The 17,882-nt window shown below is 37.0% G+C and overlaps 2 protein-coding genes across 3 annotated transcripts; one reads left to right on the top strand and one right to left on the bottom strand.

Annotated features, from left to right (window-relative positions):
- Positions 1-1,860: 1,860 nt before the first annotated feature.
- On the bottom strand, positions 1,861-7,087 carry LOC146453426 (ropporin-1-like protein). The gene is made up of 6 exons (XM_085096521.1): positions 6,864-7,087; positions 5,553-5,673; positions 4,848-4,939; positions 4,494-4,563; positions 2,693-2,868; positions 1,861-2,320 (listed from the first exon to the last, which is right to left on the bottom strand). Exons 1-6 carry the CDS (start codon positions 6,995-6,997, stop codon positions 2,239-2,241), a joined length of 675 nt encoding a protein of 224 aa, XP_084952647.1. The 5' UTR covers positions 6,998-7,087; the 3' UTR covers positions 1,861-2,238.
- Positions 7,088-7,111: 24 nt separating this feature from the next.
- On the top strand, positions 7,112-17,807 carry LOC146453427 (tetratricopeptide repeat protein 23-like). Of its 2 annotated transcripts, none has more exons than XM_085096520.1 (10): positions 7,112-7,400; positions 8,220-8,378; positions 10,576-10,767; positions 11,448-11,613; positions 12,925-13,096; positions 13,572-13,729; positions 14,042-14,207; positions 15,238-15,429; positions 16,334-16,416; positions 17,402-17,807. In XM_085096520.1, the coding sequence occupies exons 1-10, from the start codon at positions 7,313-7,315 to the stop codon at positions 17,520-17,522; spliced, it is 1,497 nt and encodes a 498-aa protein (XP_084952646.1). In that variant the 5' UTR covers positions 7,112-7,312; the 3' UTR covers positions 17,523-17,807. The 2 variants fall into 2 exon arrangements, with proteins under 2 accessions (XP_084952646.1, XP_084952645.1); XM_085096519.1 differs by having other exon boundaries at positions 7,165-7,409; positions 17,402-17,661.
- The last annotated feature ends 75 nt before the right edge of the window (positions 17,808-17,882 follow it).

The following is a 17,882-nucleotide window of genomic DNA, read 5'->3' on the forward strand; positions in this document are numbered from 1 at the left end:
GGTATATAATATACCTGCCAACGTTTTCTGAGTCAAACGCGTGAGATTTTTGCCTCGTCATAAGCAGGATTTCCGAAAACGTCCGAGCCACCTCCGAAGATTTTCGAAGAATTTTCCGAAGATTTCCGAACGTTGCCGAGAATGTCGGAAGATATTTCGACGACCTTTGAACACTTACGATTCGAACGGATTGTAGACATTTGAAAGCTTTTGTGATTGTTATAAAGAGCAAAGAGACAATACATAACAAATCTGAAATGAAAAGAAATTTTTAAAACAACTGGTCTGGATTTGTGAGTAAGGCGTGAGAAATTGTCCTTGATGCGTGAGATCGCTGTCTTTAGTCCGCAGGCGTGAGACTCACGCATAATGCGTGAGAGTTGGCAGGTATAATATAACCAGCTTGTAACTGTCTGTTTTAATAAAGTGTTGTTGTTGTTGTTTTAAGAAAACCGCGAATCTCACGTTTGCCGTTTCATGGCCGTAAACACGATTCTTAGTCTCTCTCATTTCTCCACCCCTATATATTGAGACCCTCCTTGAGTAGGCACCGAGTTTCTCGGGCCATGCCGAGATGCACAGAACGTAAAAAAAGGAGGCACTGCGCTGGGAAATATTTTGAGATAAAGTAAATTGGTGCATCTACTAGCGAAAGACAGATACGTTAACAATCCGTGTAAAAAGAAAAAAAATTATCAACCAGCAACAAGGAATGGTAATCAAATCTGTTCACTTATTTTTTTAAATGCCCCACAACAGGCTACTAAGAAGAGGAATTAGTGGGAGTTCCCGGATGCTACTGTGTTGTTCTGCCAAATTAAGGACATCTTATAAATAATAATAACAAAAAAAAACAAAAAAACAATATTTTTATGATTCCATGCATAAGGGGAAGAGCGCTAAATCGAATCATTACGGTACTTGATGCGTAGATATGCAGTGTTCACTGGGTTGCCATTCATCAGGATACAAAAATTCCCTGACTTTTGACTAACCACAAACCAATTTTCACTGAACATTCATCAGACAAATCCGCGTTTGGCAACAATGCCGGCGATGAAGCCGCAGAAATCAATTCCTTCAAAAATATTTTTTTGAAACATGACCTTTTGCCAACACAAGGAAACTTTCACAAACTTTGTGACAGGACAAAAATAAAATTCCTGAATTAATTATTTCAGCCTAAATTGATGCAAAATTCTCTGATTTCCCCCGGCAGCACTGTTCCGCGGCGTTTAGATCTTTCAAAACAATTTTAAGAAACCGAAATAACATTTCAAGCCGCCGAAAAGCCACACCATATGACAGACATCAGTCAAATCCGGAAATCTGAGGCGTCCAAAATCATTGGAAACCTGCAAGGAGGCTTTTTTTTAATCACCAAGCACCAAACAATTGAGCTTTCATTTTATATAATAAAATTAGTAAAAAGGCCAAGTTTGAGGGACTTGTGGGGGGGGGGGGGGTATATGAGAAATTCACAGGTATTTGTACATTGCCGGTCTTTGAGGCCCTATGCGCCATCTTGGCGCCAGGGGACAAGTTGAGTGCATTGCCCGTCTCCATACAAACGTGGGTCAAACGTCTGTAAACTTTCTTTAATTCAAATAACTACTTCTTTGTTACTTATTTTAAAAGCTAAGGCTCTTTAACTTGGCATTTGAAAAATTTTAAGGTGTTATACGTTCTCAACAATGGCCTACATCAAAATTGAACATTACCGCACCTTGAGGTGTGGCGCAGTAACAGGATACAATGATCAAGGTAAAGGGCCGTATGATCCACACAATTATGAAAATTATCTAAACTCTAACACACACAAGGCATCACAATCATTTTACAAATCAAACACACAAATACTGCGTTCAAACAGATTCTTTATTACATCTATGTACAAGACTTGCCGGTCTCGCCTCCTCTTAATGGGCTTCAGCGTCAATACAGTTATCTTAAAGATGCGCCTTTATAGTCACCACAAGTTTTAAGGTTATGCAGGCTGCCTGAGAACGTACTATGTACAAAGAGTGGATAGTAGCGACAAAACACATCAGAACTACGAACATTAAATGCTTGTTAGAGGTTTATGTATATCATGCACTTAAAACTTGCTGGATCCACTGGGATACATCATTGGTGAAGATGAAAAAAAACATTTTGACTATGAGCTATAGCACGGTATGATAACCATAATACTAGTTTGGCAGACGAACAGATAGGAAAAAGTGTCATTTTTTGGCTTCAAGAGTTTTCATTTGGTGAGAGAGGCGGACAGCTGTCACTCATAAAGTTCCTTGGGGAGACTTGCCCTTCTTGTTTTTCCCTGAGAAAGAAGCAATGTTCCAAATAAGTATATTAAATAAAGCATAAAATGATGTAGAAAGTTACTCAAGAGTAGGCTGAACTACTGACTTATAATGCTTTCTCTTTTGTTTTGCATTAATTAAGATTCAAGACTTTCTAAGTGACTGTATGCACATGCTTTTGTACGCCAGGAATTTGTAGAAGTGGAACAAAAATTTGGTAGTCGTGTGCGACTGAGTTTGACAAGTCGGTTTCCACCACGGGCTATTTTATCCACTCACAATGGAGTTTTGCTTCAAATATATTCCATAGGGGAAAAGAGAGACTGTCCATAAATGTCTGGCTTGAAAAATGAAACAAGGAACAGGGCAATTACAAAATGATCACTTACACATCATAACTGAGATGTTCAATGACTGTGTCAACATGTTCCTTTGGTATTTCACTGTCAATCTCAGCCAGGTATGTGAACAGTTCTTTGAACAGTGAAAAAGGTATTCGTGCAGGTCCACCTTCCAGATCTGTTGTTAAAATCTCACAAATTGTCTTCATCGCAAGTGTAAGATCCTGAAAGGCAAAGTACAATGTTTAATGCTACCTTTACCACCAGTAGTTGCCAACAGCACAAGAAAGGCAATCTCTTTCATGCAGCCTAGATCTATGCCCAGTTACAAAAAAAGCACTTAAGTTTAGTGAGGGTTTAATGCTGCTGGGTCAGAAATACCTCAGGTTTTTCATGCAAGTAGAAATACAGTGCAGTTGACCTTTAACTTGATTAACATAAAAGATACCGGGGAGCAGGCACAAATCATCTGCAAGCATGCAGGGAGAAATTGAACAATAGATAATTTAAGGCTGTTCGTCATAGAGAGTTTGTTTTATGGCCATTGATGGCATTGTGCTCAAAATTTATAACTCAGGGTCCCCATCAAATCTTCACCATCAATAGCTCCTGCACAAGCCAAATGTCCAAGCGAGTAGAGCACCAGACTCACAAAAATGTGGATATTAGGCCTGCAACATAATTTCCCTTTGTATTTTTTTAAAATTTTTTTTTTAGAATGATAACAATTTTTATTTGCCTTACATGACAGCACATTTACAATACTGAATGCTACTAACATTTCTTACAATACTCACAATACTAAACACAATAACTATATCTACATCGTTAACAATACTTACTATACTTACAATACTTAAATATTACTTACATTTCGTCCATCAAAAAAAAAATACACTTATTTGAGTCTAGGCGGGAAATAGATTGTAAATAGGTAGAAACAACAATAATAGTAAATTAAATATATATATATGGGATGGTGTGATAGAAGTGCGACCGTGTCAGACTGTGCCAGAAATAAATTTTTTTGAGATGAGGGGTTGCCATTTGTTATTAAAGGCAGTGATAGTGTTGTTTCTGGTGGCTATAAATTGTTCCGTGAGGGCTTTCTCATGCAGTTGTATTTTATAACGCTCGAAGTCTAAGGAATTCTCGTTTAAGAAGCACTTATATATGAAACATTTTGCAACGAGTAAAGTGAGATTTGTTAAATCTTTAAACTTGCAAGAATGAAGATAACCATACAGGATTGACTTGTTTGATAGATTTAGATTTACATTTGTCATTATAAACCACCATGCGTGAAAGGATCTCCAAAAATGTTGGACAAAGGGACAGTCAACAAGCATATGCTGTAAAGTATGAGTGTCAAGATTGCATATAGGTAGCACGTGTTGCTGGTAGACATTTTAGCTTTCATAAGTTTATCCTTGGTGTAGACGATGTTATGATTTATCTTAAATTGAAACAGTGCTAGTTTCACTTCCTTTGTTGTGTCAAAACATTCCCTTTGTATGGTCCCATTGTGTATTGGCCGGTATGACTATGTTGCCTAGCTGCTGCAAAGGTCCACTGTTAGCCTACGAGGATGTCTGTTGTGAGGTTGAGGTACATGCATGCAAGCCAATAAAACTGATTCAAACCACTGTGAGGTAGCTGGGGTTTAATTCCATGACATTTGGGTGTATTGCTCAGCGGTTTCAGTGGATTCATACCAATGGTAATTTTAAACAAAAATGGGTCATTATTTTACAACTTTTGACTTTTCTTTCAGTGTTTAGGGTTATGGCTAGAATTGTTAACATCAGTTGACAAAATTATATAATGATTTAATAAATTTACCAATTACCTCACTAATTGCACTGCATGCAAGGGCGAGGAAATGAAGCCACTTCAGTTCTTCAGCAAAACTTCCCATCCTGAAAACATGTTATAGATAAGAAAATTAACTGACATAATTAGTACAATGGGAACAACTTTGGCATTTATACACAATAAATTAATTGATTTTGTATTCAAAACAAGTTCCAGTTTGAAAACACCATAGTTGCGATTATATTAAAAGCTAAAATGTGTTGTCACTGACTAGAATTGTAAAAAAATTAAAAAAAATATTCAAAGACCAGCCATAACTTTATGACAGACTAAATGCAAACAAAAAAAAAGTTTTTTTTACAGTGTACACAGATCAGCCCAGGAGTACCTCAAAAGCTCATCCAAAGTGTCCTTGGGCAGTGACAGATGTTTCCACTTCTCTTCCAATGATGACAGCTCTATTATTGGCTTTCCACCGAGCTAAAAAAAAGTAATTAAAAATAAAATTATTAGACAAGTTTCTTCAGCCTTTCCCCTTGAGTCAAACATTGAGTCAGTTGATGTGGTCTCACCAGCATTGAAGTCTGTGAATGTAATTGGCAAGTGTGATCTCTCCTGGAAATGAAAGCTGCAAAGCAGTACGTTTGTCATGATATTAATACTATTGTTTCCAAATTATCTGAGAATTTTTGCCTACTTGGAGTGAATAAGGTGTGAGACAAATGAAAAATTGAATGTCATCTTGAGTTTAGTTAGTATCACATTATCAGCCAAAGCTGGACATTGGAGGATGCTGGATGGTTAACTAACAACTTGGAAACTTGGTATCAGCCTGCAGATCAAAAGATTGGGAGTCCCTGAGCCAGCCAAAATTTATCTGCTCAGTATGTGAAACTTGACATGGCTTAAATAAAATAAAGAAATAACAGTCATATCCTCAGCTCAAATTATAGGGATGACCAAGAATACAACTAGAGCTGATTGATGTAAACACATCCTCAGTTTCATTATTTTACATAATTATGACCTTCATTTAAGAAAAATTAATCAATTAAGGATCACATGACTTACTACAACTAAAAGGAGAAAATACCTGTTTGTGTAAGACGGCAAGTAATCCTTGAGTTAAAGGTTTTTCCAAGGGCTGTCCTAACTGAAACTCAAGACGATCTTTAACAGGAGGTGTCTCACCCTTGGAGAGGGCATCAAAGTACCTAATGGTTTAAATAATAATAACTGAGTGACCTAACTGCAGTTACGTATGTGACTTTTAGCTGCAAAATAAAAAAAAAAAGCTTTATAATTATAGGATTTATGAAACCCTGCTTGAACTGACATAGGTACACATCTCGGGTGCAATTACTCATTCGATGTTTTACCAGTCCTGTATCCCATCCAACCCAGCAATGAACCAGCCAGTCCATGTTTTTACTGTACATAACCCACAGGTGGGTTACTCGGGTATAAACGTGACGGGGGGGGGGGGGGGGGGGGGAGTGGTCCGACGGAGCCTAATATTTTGCACCCAAAAAAATACATGGACCTTATATTGTGCACCCCACAAATTTTAGACCCAAAATAATACATCAAAAAATACGCGCAGATTTTTTAGACCCAAAAAAATACACGGTTAAATCTTCAACCCAAAAAAATACAGGAGTTGAAAATTCTAGACCCAAAAAAATACCCCCCCCCCCCCCCCAGCCAGCCCATGTTTTTACTGTACGTAACCCACAGGTGGGTTACTCGGGTATAAACGTGACGGGGAGGGGGGGGGAGTGGTCCGACGGGGCCTAATATTTTGCACCCAAAAAAATACATGGACCTTATATTGTGCACCCAAAAAAATACAAGACTGGACATTTTAGACCCAAAAAAATACATAAAAAAATATGCGCAGATTTTTCAGACCCAAAAAAATACACGGTTAGATCTTCAACCCCAAAAAATACAGGAGTTGAAAATTTTAGACCCAAAAAAATACCAGCATGTTTGTTAGATCAAGATCTTTTTCAGGATTCTCAACAAGAACCTCATGACTCAAGGCCCTTTCATGTAAGAATCCTTGAGACCTTCTGAACATTTTCACAGAGAGGGTTGGGCCAATGTCACTTTTTCTTTCGTGCCGCGAAATACTGAAACAAGTTAGCTCTAAACACATGAAACTCAGCTCAGGTTATTCCCGTTCAACAAGCTGCAAGGTTTTCATGGTGATTTATAGAACGGATGAATGGTGTGTTTGCATGTTTCTCAATTTTACCGTTGATTTCATTTTTCACCCACTGTTTAACATTTCTTCCAAAAAATTTTCTTTCAGTTGTGTTGTGACGTTTACACAGGAAAAACAAAAGCTTACAACCAGGTTAGGATATATAAAATATATAAAATATAAGATCCAACTTACGCGTAAGCCCACTGCAAAACATCCTTTGGTTGCGTCCGAATGGCGGCCTTAGTGAACTGTTTTAGAACATCTGGTAATTCTGGAGGAATGTTGATTTGTTGTGAACAATATATAGGCTCTTCGGGTTGAGGCATGACTCTGAAATTATCAACAAAATTCTGAGAGTTTCCTTCCACAAACGACTCGAAACGCAAAATGGCGGCTGTGAGTTACTATGACGACAGTAAGCAATATTCCCGGTAAGCTTTGCGCGCACAGAAAACATCCAAAATGGCGGCACTAGGAGTTACGTTTGGGGTATCGTATTAAAATCCTCTGTTTCTTTGCAAAATTTCATGACGATAGCAAGATAGTAAGTTAAACAGAATCAAAATATATCTGTTGAAGAGTTTCTGTTTGGTGCCGAATCCTTTTTATACGTTAGTATGATAGACAATTAAGCTAAGTTGATGGAGCTGGAAGTGCCTTCGGTGGAAAGTGATGCGAGCCTGAGCAGAGCTGACACTATGAGTGATAACGAGGAGGTCAATCAATCAGGTGTGGATGGTAATATTAGAACTATTTTTTTTCTAATTTATTCAAAAAGTTGTGCACTATTTGTATTCTACCTTGGCAAATTTATTAATGACTTATTATCAATGCAATGAAAATTTGGACTTTTAAAAGCTTTAATTAATTTAAAACTTATAAACATACATACATGTAATTTAGGCTTATTGAGCACCTCAGTTAAGTTTTCTGTTTGGAAATGACGGACAAGAAATGTTGATTATAGCAAGTGCTTTAAATTTTGAAAAGTGGAGAACGGCCCAAAGCCTTGGCAGTGCTGCTGGTCAAATTTTATTCATCCTGAATCATCCACCATGTTTTTCTTGCCCCCGCCATCAGAGGGTATCAGAGTTCCTTCAATTCACATAGAATTGATAGAGTCAGTCTTGCACTTATTGGGTTCTTATTATGACTATCTTTCCTCCTTCTGTTATTGTTGGGTGTCCTTCATTATCATTTATAATGGATTTTAATTGATATAGCTTTTTAGATCTAGTTTTTTTTTAAATGCAGGACCCATGTTGATGGCAGTTTTTAAAACTGAAATGGTCGTAGTGCATAAATATGTTTTTATTATTATAACATGGAAAAAGAATACATAAAAATTATAGGAGAATGAATAGGTGACCCCACTTTTGACACCAATAACATTTGATCATGTTTTCAAGATGAAAGACAGGAATTCTGTTTTTAAAAATTCCTGCTATTCCACTTTCATTGTCTGCAGGTAGTAGGGAGATCAGTAAGAAGAAATTTATAGTAAGTATTATAAAATACTGACATTAACAGTAACATTTCAACTGTTAGGAAGGAAGAGAAATGCTATACCAGAGGTTATCCACATTCCATCAGCTTCAGACAATAAACCCATAGGGATTACTGTACAGCGGAGATACTCTTCTTCAGAGGAATCAGATGGTAATGGAGATGCAGAAGATGGAAACAAGGTTGCAGAATATGTTGAAGGCAAGTGTACTAACGCCAGGGTTTTGCAGGCTCCCATTGAATTGTGTGGAAATCATTAAAACTTGAGCGACATTAAAACCCCCTCTTTCTTCCTATACTGCTGCTACTCAGATCTACCATAATGATTAATAGATTGTTGTAAACAGTTGGGATAAATTAGTGGTTAACGTGTTGGACTTTTGTTTGGATGGTCAGAAGATTGGAGAGTCATTGGTTCAAGGCTAGGTTAGTCTCAGACTTTATATACTGTGTTGTTAAAATCTTAGACAAGAAATTTGGCCCTTCATTGTGTCTTTTTGCCTAAGTGTATAGAAGGGTACCGGCAACATGCTGCTGGGGGTTAAACCATGCGATGGACAAGTACCCCATTCAGGGGAGAGTAGCAAATTACTCCTCGTTGCATCATGCTATAGAAACTTGGTTATTAAAACTCTGGCCATGCAGGTCACTTATAGTAGGTTAGAGTATAACTTTACCTACCTATAGTAACAGACTGGAAAGTCTCTTAATGTTAGATCTAATAACAATAGGACTGATGGCCAGCGGTTATTAACCTCATCTAATACAGTATCTAAGGAGATAAAACATCTATTATATTGAGTCTGTGCTGCTCTTTTGATATGAGACATGAACCCTTACTTGGAGATTGAAATAGTTCAACAGGAGTTATTCACACATGCTGCAGGTGAGAGCATTCAATATATCTTGACAAGCACATGTATCCAATGTTACTTTTCAACAGCCTACCCAAGGCTGGAGACGAAGTAGCAGCTCAGTGAATGCAGCTTGCAGGCCATTGTCATTGCCACCGAGACCAGTTGTAACCCATATGGTTGTTATCTAGGAACTCAGTGTACATGTACTCATGACATGAGGAAAATGAGTAGGGCAGAAGATGTCCTACTGACTGGGGTACTGATGAAGGATACTGGTCAGGAGCTACTGGAGACAACTAGCATGCTTGCTACCCTCATGCATGATACAAATATCTGGTTCTGCTGCATTAGGGCCCACCTGTGGGCGACTGAGTAGTAGCAGTTATACTGTAGTAATACAGCTGTATAGTTAACAAATCAACAGCAGTATTCTATACTCTTACAGACTATGGATGACTGCTATCTGTTTGATTTTTATATAACATTGAAAAGTGCCAGCGGAATTGGCTTTTAGTTTCCGTTAAGTAAGCTTGTGCGTTACATCTGACATTATTTTTATTGTCTGTACTCTTATCGACAAAAAACTTCAACTTTAACTTTATTTATTACTTGACAAAAGAAAATACAAATGGTCACTTCCTACAAATAGCATTGGCTAGTCGAGGCAGGAAGCGAAAGAAGAGAGCAGGTTGTCATAAAAACTTGTCAATTTGAACAAAATAAAAGAAAATAAAATGAAAATAAAATGAAAGGTAGCCTAACATGTAGAAAACATAACATGTAGAAAAGTAAGAAAGGTATAGATCGCTTATACAATACAGTGGGTAGACATTACATAGCAAATGCAAGAACTGTGTCAGTGGTGCAATTTTAGCATAGATATAATAAAATAACAACAAAATTAGCATTTGGAAGTCATTGTTAAAATGTCGATGTAAGGTTCTGAACAATAATGATAGGCAAATCAATACATGTAAACATCCTCAGAAGACAGAAACATATAATTTTGTGGATTACTATTTTAAAACGCTTATGAGGGAGCTCACTAATGCAGTGTACTCCAGATGACACTGTTTTAGTGATTAATTGGTTACACTTAATATAAGTTACTACCAATGATAAAATTATGAAAATAGCATGAATATCAGGAAAAAGGGAGGCAAGCGCTGTTGATTTAAAAATGATAAAAACAACTCTGGCTAAATCAGTGCAAAGGCAACCTAAAATTAGACTGTGAAAATTGTACACTTAGGTAAATTAAATCTGCTGTATAATTGCTCCATTTTGCCACACAATCTGCCTTGATATTATTCTGCATTATTCTGCAAATCTGTTCGCGCCTTACTGGAAGTCCTGTTTCTAATACTGTGCAAATTAACATGTAAATATGATCAAATGCGTAAATACACTTGGTTCAAGTACAATTTTTGTAAATAGTAGTAAAATTAATCTATTGTTGCTGTTTAGACATTCCTCTATCTGTTCTCATTGTTTTCATTGTTATTGGTAATTACCATGATTTTAAATTGGTTTTTATCCAGGCTTGGCTCCACCTGAGATCTTGCTTAAAAGCTACAGGAGACAAGCACGGGAATTTGCAATTATGGGAGATGAGAGAGCTGTTTATGACCGTGTACGCTGTGTGGCCTTAACTAGAATCATTTATGGAGACAATCACTGGAGATTAGCCAAAGCTTATTCCAAGCTGTCCCAGGCATATCTTGAACAAAGAGGTCAGTATTATATTGTCACCAAATAAGACAATTAAAACAGCAAATCAAATAGTCAAAGATCCAAAGATCACAAGAACCTTTGAGTGGCATCAGTGTGTTCTAGATGTCATCATGAACATAACTTCTCACTCAGTGGATGTGTCTGTTGGTTACCTGTTGGTTATATGCCAATAAAATATGGGTAGATTTACAAAAAAAAATTTTTTTTTGTTTATTTTTTAAAAAAAGATTGTTCATGCAATTAGTAATGACTGAAATTTATAGTGAAATATGGACAGACTGGTACATGTATTTGCTCCTGTGAGGGAACACTTGTCATTTGTGAATCGCATGGAGGGATGACCTGACCTTGTATGCTGTGCCACATCCTTTTATTTTTGTGTACTGACTGTTCACAACCTGAGTAACAGACCATAATAATAATAATATTATAGTCAAATTATGTAATTTCATGCAGTGATTATTTTGTTTCATCTGAAAGGTTGTAGATGTGATGTTTTTTGTATCCCTGAATATAAATCTAAAAGAAAATAAATCAATAGTAAACATTTTCATCCTACCCCCAATTTTACTTCTTTTATTGTAGAGTATGGTCAATGGAGCTTTTATCCCTGCAAACCTTTAAACCCATGTTGAGTATCTTCTTTATGCTAACATTGTTTTGTTTACAATCAACATAGGTATGGCTCAGCAAGCTCTCCTTCATGCTGGAAATGCACGTGATGTCCTGCTTGCAGCAGACGCAGCTAAACAACAAGGCAGACAGATGTATGAAAGATCTGATGTGTTACCAATCATGGAGTTAATTTATCTTGTTATGGGACAGGCTCAGCTTGCCTTGAAGAAGTAAGTTGAGAGTAAGCTTTGCTTTATGTTCATGAATACATTTTACAAGAGGTTCCCTTACCAGCGCAAAAAGAAAATCAGACGTGATGGAATTCCTACAAATAGTATGAATATAAAGAGCTATTAATGCATGTTACGGTGTATTTTTTACTTTTGAGACTGTTGAATTTGATCCTGAGTTGATCGTGGGAAATAATTATAAAAATGTGAAATTAGTACACTTTGGACACTAAATAAATTCAATTAGATTACAAGCCCAAACTCTTGCTAACAAAGGCAAAAATCTAAATAATGTTTCTCAGAAATTGTCTCTACTAACTTGAAAGTTGTTTTTTATAATTAAGTTAATGCTAACCAACTAACCATTTACATTGTCAGTAAATTAGAACAATTGAAGAGTTTGATATAATCCATGGAAAGCTAGAATAACCACGTGTTTGGCTTCTTTTATAATAATAAGGAGCTTAAGCAACGACGACAGCAATGGCAACGACAACGCCGCAAAACAATAGGTTTAATGAGCAAAAACAATCGCTCTGCACGTGCATTTTACATTTTGGTACATATTTCTTTGCCGTCCTCTGCGAAACAACAACGTGAAACGACCGCATTTAGGGTTTTGTGGAGAACGTGAACGCACGATGGTGAATTTTTCATTTTCTTTCTTAACTTGTACGCCACTCCTACCAATTTGGTTCCTGGATAGTTCACCATTTTTGTAAAAGTTGAGCAAGTTGAAATAATCGCGAAGTAGCACAAATGAAATAAAGATATATTTTCGGGTGACATTTTCGTTGCCGTTGCCGTTGTCGTTGCTCAAGCTTCCTATTAATTACCTGATGCTGTTTCACAAGTTATTTAATGAACAAGACTTATCAATATTAAATAATAATAATAATAATAATAATAATAATAATAATAATAATAATAATAATAATATATTTATATAGCGCCAGTATCCTTGCAGTTCAAAGGCATTTTACAAGATTAACTTGACAAAAAACTGAACTAAAAAGTTATTGAAATTTTTTTTTTTTTTTTAAAGAAAAGGTTAAAGTTTATTTTTGATAATGGGCACTTTAAAATAGTATATCATACTTGGACATTGAGTTTGTAGTCCTGGATCTGGAGAAAATGTTGTTTTGCCAGTAGGGAATAATCAAAAATCAAAATGACTTTTGAGTACATCACCAATTAGCATCAGTACTCAAGATCTGACTGTAACATGCTAAATTATAGTGAATGTAAAACTGCGAAGGAGATTCTTTACAGTAAACTTTTACTTACATGATTGCATGCTTTACCGTACAGCACTCAGAAAGCAGAGCACAGCTTAAAGAAAGCAGAACTAGTATCACGAGAAAGAGAAGACCTGGGATTTAGTCACCAGGATCCACAGAGAAGACTCCAAATATTGACGGCACTTGGGCGGGTCAGTCTGAAAGCTCACAAGACTGGACATGCACTGGAGGCTTTTGAGAAGGTAATGTCAACCTTAACATTTTATGATACGTGATTGACCATAGCAGCTAAGTATGCAACTTAAGCAGACAAGAAAGCCTGAAAAAATTCAGACTGAAATGACTCATGACCTCTGCGATGACAACTTGACACAACTGCTACAACTGTAAGTCATACCACCAGACTGGCTGTCATAGACATAAACTAGAATGGCCTTTCGTTGACTCATCATATCCAGCCTTTAGCAATTCCAGAACAGAAAGCTGCTTGAACTGAGATGTACTCTTGCCTTGCTGCAGATGTTCACGTAGAGTCATGAAGGAAAAAATATGTAAGAAAAATCAATAATAAATTTGTGACACTATTCACTCATTATCAGACTTGCTCATGACTGATTGTTACACTTTTCAGATGGGGAATACTTTCAGGAAAACTTTAGAACTATAATGATTAGACTGGTCACTAATCTGCAATTAATGGTAAGTTGTGTTTGTCAGGCATTAGAGGTTACCCAATCACAATATGGTGAAGACAGCAAAGAGCTTATTCCTATATATCAATGTTTGGCCCGAGCAGAAAGCAGCCAAGGTGATCCATCCAGTCATGAAAGAGCAACAAACCTTCTTCTTCAGGCTGATGGTATTAGTAAATCAAGGTACAGACAGTTTAATATATTCCCATCATGAGCTTCCTACAAGTGTCCCAAGAAAGCCCTCATAAGGCATTAGGCAATCAATTTCCAATTTGAAATGGTATCTATCATGACTTAATCATAAAAGGCATTTCATTTGGGAAAATTTGGACTCTACCCCTCTGTGATCATCCCATTGGCGATTACAGCATAAGGCCTAATGTCCTAAATGGCGCCTCCAACAGGATGCCATATGTGTATTAATGTATCTTTAAATGTACGCACCTTGATCAGTAAAAACTTCATCTGACTTTTTTCATTTTAACACTTCTGCAGATTTGGAGAAGACTCATTGGAAGTTGCAGATTCATCATTTGTTGTGGCTTCAAGTTATGTAAATACTGATGACAATCAAGAAAAAGCAAAGAAATACCTTGAAGATGCCATTAGCCTGTACATGCAACACAGAGGACCCTACCACAATTCTACTATCAAAGCACAGGTAAGTTTGCTCACTAGCTTGCTGGTTATTCTCTGTCTATTGATGGTTTGCATGTGACGTCATGGTGGCCATGTTGGTGTACAGGAACAAGATTTTTCTCCTCTGGGAGTTAACCTCCATTTTTATGCAAACTATGTCAACAAATTTTCTTTTGTTTTGTACACCAACATGGCAGCGATGCAAACCACCTATTAAATAAATGCTATGTGATTAGCCAGATTCTTGGCCAAGTTAGTAGTCAGCTAAACCAATAAATTTATATAATTTGTGTAAAGGACAGTACCTACTAAAAAAGAAGTATTTTTCTGTGACTTATGAATATGTGGGGGAAGCAGTCCTTAACAAGTGCTATAGATTGAAATCCAAAAAGAAAATTTGAGGTAACCACAATTTTTTTAGAGATAATAAAGCAAATAACTTTAGAGCATCAAATTTAATTTAAGGACGGTACCTGCTTTTGTTACTGCGCTTACGTTCTGCGCATCTCAAGATACTGGGGTTTCCTATGGGTCGTGCCTATTAGTAGGCAGTCATTATATTTTGCGCTCCCTGAAACGGAAACTGAAGCCAGGCAGGAGAATTGTTGCTCGGTTGTTACTCTGGGAGTTCTCTGGTTGTTGTGTAATTCAAACTGACAGTCCGTTGGTGATCTGATTTTAAGTCTTATTTCTTCATTTTATCTTGACTGTTGGTAATGACTCGGTGAACTGTTGGCCGACATATTTTTGGGGGCTCAACTGTTCCTCAATTTTTTGGGGGAGAAACTAACAGTCTTTTCATGCCTGAAAATTTACATTCTATTGACTGTGTTTAAAAAAAATCTTTGGTTTTTTCTTCAGTCAGTAATTGATTGATTTTAACTTGAAGCATATTATGCTGTTTGAACTTGTAATTAAAACCTTTTTTTTTTTTTGGAAATTTTAAAAGTGTTATCATCTCCATGTACATTGTACTGTCAATCAGATAATGATAAATGTAGTTGTATTTAGTGACAGGGCCTGCATATTATTAACTTTTCTCCTGACTGTAGGATGAACTCAGTCGTTTGTTAGTTCGTGATGGAAGTCTTGAGGAAGCAGTGTCCCTGCAGAGGTCAGTAGCGGATGCTAAAGTGGTGTTATATGGAGACCCAAGTGAAGAGGCTGCCGCTTCTTATCAGATGTTAGGTAGCATAAGACTGAAGCAGGGGCGCTTGCAACAGGCTTTGAAATGGCTCACAAAGGTAGACTAACTAGTCCAAACGCATAAATCTTGAGTCAGTAATTTAATTTATTTATTTTTCTTTTTCATACAATGTAAAGTATACGGTCAGAGAGCGGTGCTCAAATCCAAAGCGTCCCTTTTCACGCTGCGTTCAGTTTCTTTTTCCCGTTGACGACATGAAACACCGCCGCGATATTTTGGCCTCGTTCTTCTCAAAAACTAAGTGCAAACCAGCGATTAAAACTGAACGATGTTGTTTGGCTAAATTGAGGTCCACATACAAAACTTCAGGCACTTTCAAGAACGAAAAATCGGCCAAAAAAAAGCCATTTGCGATAGTCTTACATAAAACTTCATTTTATCTGCTCGCTTTTTGAAGAACCAAGGTCAAATTCAGATGATTTTTGCCGGCATTTTAGTTCAAACTTCCATAGGATGTTGTTTTTACTTTGTACAGCCCATTAGAGCTCTATACCACAGTTACGTCGTACATGTACAGCGTAGCCTTTGTGGTGGACATTCAGATTTCATGTTTGTACGTTTGAATTTATTGTAGACTATCCAGTTACGATTTCACATCAGACAGCAAAATACTAAGAAAATTTATCACTTGTTCCCACGAAAAAAAGTCCCGGAAGCGATCATAACTTCCGCGGTCAAACGTAAAAGAAGAAGAAAAGTCCGTTCACGCATTCAAACAGCAAACAAAGACACACAGTGCCGACGAAAAAACCTTGCAACTTTTTGTTTTAGTAAATCTTCAAATGATTTAGTAAACTCAGAGACTCACAAAAAACGTAACATCTTTCTGCTCTCAAAGTAAACACCTTATTTTTCCACGTTTGACCACGGTCAAGATCATAACACTTTTGATTCTGGTTCTTATTCATTTGTCAATTTCTCTTCCAATTTGGTTATTTTAGGGCTACAACATGTTGAGTGTCACACTGGGAACAAGTCATAAAAAAACCAAACAGATTGCAGACGCCATCAGCCGTGTAAAGATGTAAGTAGTCACGTGATCAGCTATAAAGCATTAAATCTCCAGCAATAGCAAAACACTCCAAAAATACTTCTAAAAGAAAGTTATTTTAGAGAAAAACTAACCACTGCTCGTTATACCCAAGACAACTTGTGCCCCACACGAGATCGTTTCCATAGTTTGTCAACACGCATGCTTGACCACGAGATAAAAAAGGCGGGAAAATATTCAGGCGATGCAGCAGCTCTCACAAGGTCTCACGTAATTGGTTTGCAATCCTTCTATTTAACAATTAGATTATGAGCTCGAGATTTCTATCGCGTGATAGTTGATGAGGGCGAAGCTACTATCACGCATAGAAATCGAGAGCGAATAATCTAATTGTTTTAGTATAAATCTACTAGTCGTTCAAAACTAAACAAGTAAATTATCTATTTCCTCATCGCAGACACTTCGAAAACGCGAAGAAGCGGGCGCCATTTTGTTGAAAATCGCTACTCACTATCTATCACAGAATAGATAGCGAGTAGCGTAGCCAATCAGAGAACGGCATTCGTGATAGAACACTAGTAGATTTATACTAAAAAACAATAGAACAAACAACAGAATAATACCACCGACCCTAAAAACTATAACAGCTACTACACAGCTAAACCAATTACAAGCTTACGAGAGCTGCTACACTACTGAAATATTGGTTCATTTTCCGACTAATGGATACTCTATTGTCTGGAATTGCATTTGGAAGCTGTCGCGTTAAATTCAATTCAGTATCACTATGCTACAGACTGTCCACTCAAAATTATTGGAACACCATTTGTCTTTTGCTGGCAAACGCCGTGACCTTCATTGATCATGTATCTGTAAATTTATCATTCTGTTTGTATTTATATGGATTAGGTTGCCTGATTAATTGATGTGAATTGACCATTTTTTCGTTTGCATCAGGTCACCCTATTATCCGCTTAACTATGTGTTTCGTTTTTTCCTTTGCTTTTTTTCACATCAGGTCACCTGATGCTCAAAGATTCTTAAGCTCTGAAGAGAAATTGAAGAAAAGACCAAGATTTACTCAAGTGGTGGGAAGGTCCAAACCCCTGGGGTATTCTGCAACCTCCGCCGGAGATTAGAAGTTTGATCATCGACTGCATGGGAACGGAGAAGAACCGAAACAAAATGTATCAAATAACAAAAATGTTGAGAGAAAGGGAGGCCAAATAACAAATGACTTGCACAGTCACTGTAATTCAACAGTAGCCAGCTTAGCAGACGCCGAAAACGGACAAGACTGGAGCGAGCGTGAAGTGTGAGGCGCACGAGACTCCCTTAGGCTATCTTAACAGTTAGGAAGACCATCGAATATATTAGTATAATTATAACTGTAAATAAAAATTAAAAGAGTGTAAAAGTTGTGATGTTAATAGTTTTTGTTTCCCTTCTTCCAATCTAAACAAATCTATCATCCTGAAACCAATCGACATAATGGAAAA

The sequence above is a fragment of the Pavona decussata genome, unplaced genomic scaffold (genome assembly GCF_977016875.1).
Source record: "Pavona decussata unplaced genomic scaffold, jaPavDecu1.1 SCAFFOLD_330, whole genome shotgun sequence".
NCBI classification, from domain to species: domain Eukaryota; kingdom Metazoa; phylum Cnidaria; class Anthozoa; order Scleractinia; family Agariciidae; genus Pavona; species Pavona decussata.

What these genes read in the sequence shown, in the direction of transcription:
- LOC146453427 (XM_085096519.1), top strand. Translation starts at nt 7,313, where the DNA reads ATGGAGCTGGAAGTGCCTTCGGTGGAAAGTGATGCGAGCCTGAGCAGA. An exon ending in GGCATATCTTGAACAAAGAG is followed by an intron (nt 10,768 to 11,447) that starts GTCAGTATTATA and finishes CAATCAACATAG; the next exon opens with GTATGGCTCAGCAAGCTCTC. An exon ending in ATTCTACTATCAAAGCACAG is followed by an intron (nt 14,208 to 15,237) that starts GTAAGTTTGCTC and finishes TCCTGACTGTAG; the next exon opens with GATGAACTCAGTCGTTTGTT.
- LOC146453426 (XM_085096521.1), bottom strand. Translation starts at nt 6,997, where the DNA reads ATGCCTCAACCCGAAGAGCCTATATATTGTTCACAACAAATCAACATT. An exon ending in CATGCAGTGCAATTAGTGAG is followed by an intron (nt 2,869 to 4,493) that starts GTAATTGGTAAA and finishes TTTGCCTTTCAG; the next exon opens with GATCTTACACTTGCGATGAA. An exon ending in GAACATCTCAGTTATGATGT is followed by an intron (nt 2,321 to 2,692) that starts GTAAGTGATCAT and finishes CTTCTTTCTCAG; the next exon opens with GGAAAAACAAGAAGGGCAAG.